The following is a 4341-nucleotide window of genomic DNA, read 5'->3' as shown; positions in this document are numbered from 1 at the left end:
TGTCAAGATGCAGTAGAGGATTAAGTAAATTTCTCTTTTAAAGCCAATCATTTAATTTTACCTAATTGCTGCTGTAGGAGAAATGGTTAACAAACTTTGACTCCTATGCTTTATATAATATTTCATCCTATTTTATGATTGCTGTGAATATGGCCACGTTCTACAAACAAATGATGCAATTAGTCCAGGGATGTAGAAATCCAGGAGAACAACTTGAAACCAATTCTCTTTATTAGTCTATATCAGTTTAATATGATACACAGAACTGTTGCCACAGCAACAAACATACAAGAGCTCCAGGAGTAGAAAGGGCAAAGATTACATTCAAAAACCAAACACTTCCCACACAGAAAGTATGTAAACACACCAAAACAGAACCTTTAATCCGCTACAGATTTCTGTTTTTTGAATTTTCACGCTTGATGTTTATTTTGCAATCATTAAAAAGTAATTGCCTGACCACTTGTGGTTGATTAGCAAATTTAAACACCTGCTCTACTGATAATCTGTCACAAAGTAGATGTGTGGGTCGCCTTATTTTTGTGCTAACTGAACTAAAACACACTGAACTATACAGCTTGGGTATGCAAAGTATATCAAAGTTAAGCTACAGCAACTAACCTACTCCCCTCATTTAAAGTATAATTTTTTTTAATTAAAACTTTTCACTGACATGCAAAATGTGATTTTCTTGGATGTTGTTATCTTGCTGTTGTAATGTTGACAATTAATAGAAAAACATTACATTCCTTTTTCAGATTCTTTGTTAATTTCCTGACCATCGATATTCCTGACTCAATGCAAAGCAGTAGCCCATGTGGAGCACTGTTGGTGGGGACATGTCCACACCAATCTTTGGTGTACCAATCTCCAGATAGAAAATGTAGATATTATTACATTTTTGATGCATCCAAAGCAAGGTATGGAACTATAGCAAAAATAAATAAATGGCAAAAATTATAATTTTACATATAGTAAATATTTTTTTAATAATTAAATAATAGATTTATAAATCCAACCATTTATGTACTCATCACTAATTTGACTTATTTTATGATCCATTTACTAACTTATTTATTCATGTCAGTCTGACCTTTCATAGAACTAATTAAACAAATAAATTCTATATTATGAATATTGAAATTGATACATGCCTTTAAGAGATTTAATGAATTCAATTGCAATTAATGGATGTTTTAAAAATAAAGATATTTATGTTATAAGTTTCTTCTGAACATGTTCTTTCTCGTGTATAGATACTGTTATTTGTTTATCCATTATAATATATTTCTTTATGTACTTATTTATTCACATTATATATTTATGATATGTATACATAAATATATAACAAGTCACTCATTTTTTGAATCATAAAACTTTGACACTCCATAAAAAGGAGTGGGACACACGCCGCAAAGAATTTCCCCCATATAAAAAAACGGTATACCTCCAGAACCTTCCCAGTGATGTACTTCTTACAGCTCTCGCACTGGATGCCAAACATAGCATGGTAATCCATCTCACAGTAGGGGATCCCATCTCTGTTTGGGCAACACATGAGAAATTATCTAGAGACAGCACACAGCAACAGACATGCTTCATACCACACAGATAATCTAGTGTCTAACATATCCAATCAGGACACTTTGTCTTGACACTTTGCCAAGACAAAGTGTCCTATCTTGGCATTTCAGGTATACTACATACAGGAATAGTGGCCTACATGTAACAAGACAGCATTTCAAAAAAGATGAAGTTGGATGGAGATTACTTGATTGAATCAAAACTGGATCTGGCATCAAAGTAAACGGGTCGGATTCATAAAATAACCTGTACATGTACAAGCTTTAAGCATTTGGATTATTGGATTTGTGTGAGAGTGTGTTTGTGTGTGTGGCCTTGTACTTGATACATTGTAAGGACCAATTTCCTAACACGCAATACGTTGTGAGGACACACTGATCCATGTGAGGATCAAAGCCTGGTCCACAGGAGAAGTGTTGTTTTTGGTTTAGGCTGTAGTGGTGAACGGAAGTCAAAGCAAAATACTGGTAAAGATGAAGGAAAATAATATGTGTTTTCTGTGGTTCCATGGCCAACACAAAACTCCTTTGTGTTTTTCATGAACACAAACGTGCTGTTTGTCACCAGAAGTTTGTGTGAACCTTTCTTGAAGACATTTTGTCAATCTGGTGAAGCAGCTAATTCATTCCTAGTCAAGCCCAGAAAACAGCAGTTAGAAGGAACATATTACAACAAATTTGACATGTTGCATTGTATTTAGTTTACAGTCGGACTGTCATGGGATATGTTTGATTTGGAGATGCCAGAAACCTTCTGGAAATCTTCCAGTTGAGCAGAAGTTCCCAAAATTTTCCAGCTTCTGACACACAAAGCAAAGTGCAAGAGAGTCTTGACACCAACTCTTGGTTGAGCACACAAACATTTTTACAGAGTCAATTAAAAAGAGGATCGCTGGACCTCTGTTAATAGCTAGAGTAACTTACTTGCTTATGTACTCAGCATTGAGCACCTTGTTGCACACTTTACACTTGAAGCAGCCCAAGTGCCAGTGTTTGTCCAGAGCAACAAGAGACTGTTCATTCTTGAACTCCTTCCCACAACCACAACAGTCTGCACAGAGCACATGTAGATGAAGATAGAGTAAGTTAGCTTCAGTTTCATCATGGAGTAAAAGTGACATCAGACATTAGGCCTGTCGCGATAAACGATAAATCAATTAATCGCACGATAAACTAAACCTATCGACCTCATTTTAATTATCAGCTTTATCGTCTCTTCCGGCCTTTTTTCTTTCTGTTGATGACACTGAATGAAAAAAGGCTCAACTCCGGTGCTCTCCACTGACCCTCCCTTCCTCATTTCCTTAGTCTAATGTCCAGCGCGCATTACACAAGTTGTCGGCCCATTTTCAAAACCTGAGAGACCACATCCTAGTCGACAGAAATACCAGGTATAGTGGTTCGATCGGGTTCATCGTGCCGTGTGGTGTCCAGCCATATGGGCACAAAATAATGGCTACAAGTCCAGTTAACTCATTTTAATATCAGGCATTAATCAGTGCTTTACTAGAATCTACCTGTGATGCATGTGGCTCAGCGTAAAGTCCTGACTAAATGAAAATCATTATAACCTATTTATGTCACGTAAATGAAGAACAGCTGAAAAGTTACCGGGTTTATCAACTGCTGTAGCAATTTGGCTCCAACTCCTCTCCTTGTCATTTCTATATTCTTTGCACGAAATGTTGAATAAATATTAATGTTGTTTCCACATATCATCTCCGATGTCCGCTGGACTTCGTGTTGCGCCGTGTCAGTTGTTTGGGATTCCCCTCCGTAATTTCCCCTCAGAAAGCGTGGAGGAGAATCCGCGCTTTCTGATTGGCTACCTGTCACATTCAGCGTTAAGCTCCCAGTCGGGGAAACCTCCTGATTTAGATTGGAGTGTCCACGACGATCTACCGTAACACACCACACACTGCAAGATGATTGGTAACGAAATCGGCCAACGATCTAAGATTGTCGTAAAGGGAAAATATGGGCAAAAAATAGCGTAGTATTAACTACTGCATTAGGTAGTCGGATGTGCCCATCTTCTCTATTTAAATCTAGTGATTACTGAAGGGCAATATAGTATACAGATTTCATATCTGCACTCTTTTGGTTGAATGCAGTATTTATTTCCACTTTGGCTTTATGTTTAGTTTTTTATTCAAGTACGTTTTGTTAATGGACACTGAGAATCCATTTTATTTTTGTTTTCGGTCCAGTGTTATGTGTTCTTTTGAAAATAAAGTGTATCTRTCTATGGCAGRAAATTGCATGCATTATTAGTCATTTCCATTAAATCAGTGTCAAAAGGTCTTGAAACAATATTATCGTTTATCGCAATAATTTTTTAGACAATTAATCGTCCAGCAGAATTTGTTATCGTGACAGGCCTATCAGACATTATGGGAAATTTAAGTTAATGGGGATGGAACACAGAGTTCAAGTTTGGGACAGGAACTGAAATAAGTACTAACTGTGGACAGCCTGGATGGGTGCTGGGCTGTTGGCAGGCAGAGGTTGGGTACACTTCTGGCAGATACACTCTTTTCCATTAAATGTCACCCGATCACCAGCTGGGAATGGCTGCCTAAAAACAAACAAGACATGTAAAATCAGAAGAAAGATTTCACTGGGGCTGCGCCATGTGACAAGAGTTAAGTCTAAAGTTAGGAGAACAAACCCTTAACCATCACTGACACCTGTTCCCAGGCCAACCGAGAGACATAGTCCCTCCAGCGTGTCCTGGGTCTTCCCCGAGGCCTCCTCC

At 37.6% G+C, this 4341-nt stretch overlaps 1 protein-coding gene across 13 annotated transcripts in view; it reads right to left on the bottom strand.

Annotated features, from left to right (window-relative positions):
* ablim2 (actin binding LIM protein family, member 2) overlaps window positions 1-4341 on the bottom strand; it is a 145872-nt gene that overhangs the window by 81132 nt on the left and 60399 nt on the right. For all 13 annotated transcript variants that reach the window (XM_008434833.2, XM_017310474.1, XM_008434832.2 and 10 more), the window contains 3 exons: window positions 4049-4161; window positions 2508-2634; window positions 1448-1541 (listed from right to left, as the gene is read on the bottom strand). In XM_008434833.2, coding sequence (XP_008433055.1) covers window positions 1448-1541; window positions 2508-2634; window positions 4049-4161 — 334 coding nt within the window. The remainder of the gene's footprint in view (window positions 1-1447; window positions 1542-2507; window positions 2635-4048; window positions 4162-4341) is intronic.

The sequence above is a fragment of the Poecilia reticulata genome, linkage group LG18 (assembly GCF_000633615.1).
Source record: "Poecilia reticulata strain Guanapo linkage group LG18, Guppy_female_1.0+MT, whole genome shotgun sequence".
In the NCBI taxonomy this organism is placed as follows: domain Eukaryota; kingdom Metazoa; phylum Chordata; class Actinopteri; order Cyprinodontiformes; family Poeciliidae; genus Poecilia; species Poecilia reticulata.
This window is presented reverse-complemented; position numbering and strand designations above follow the sequence as displayed.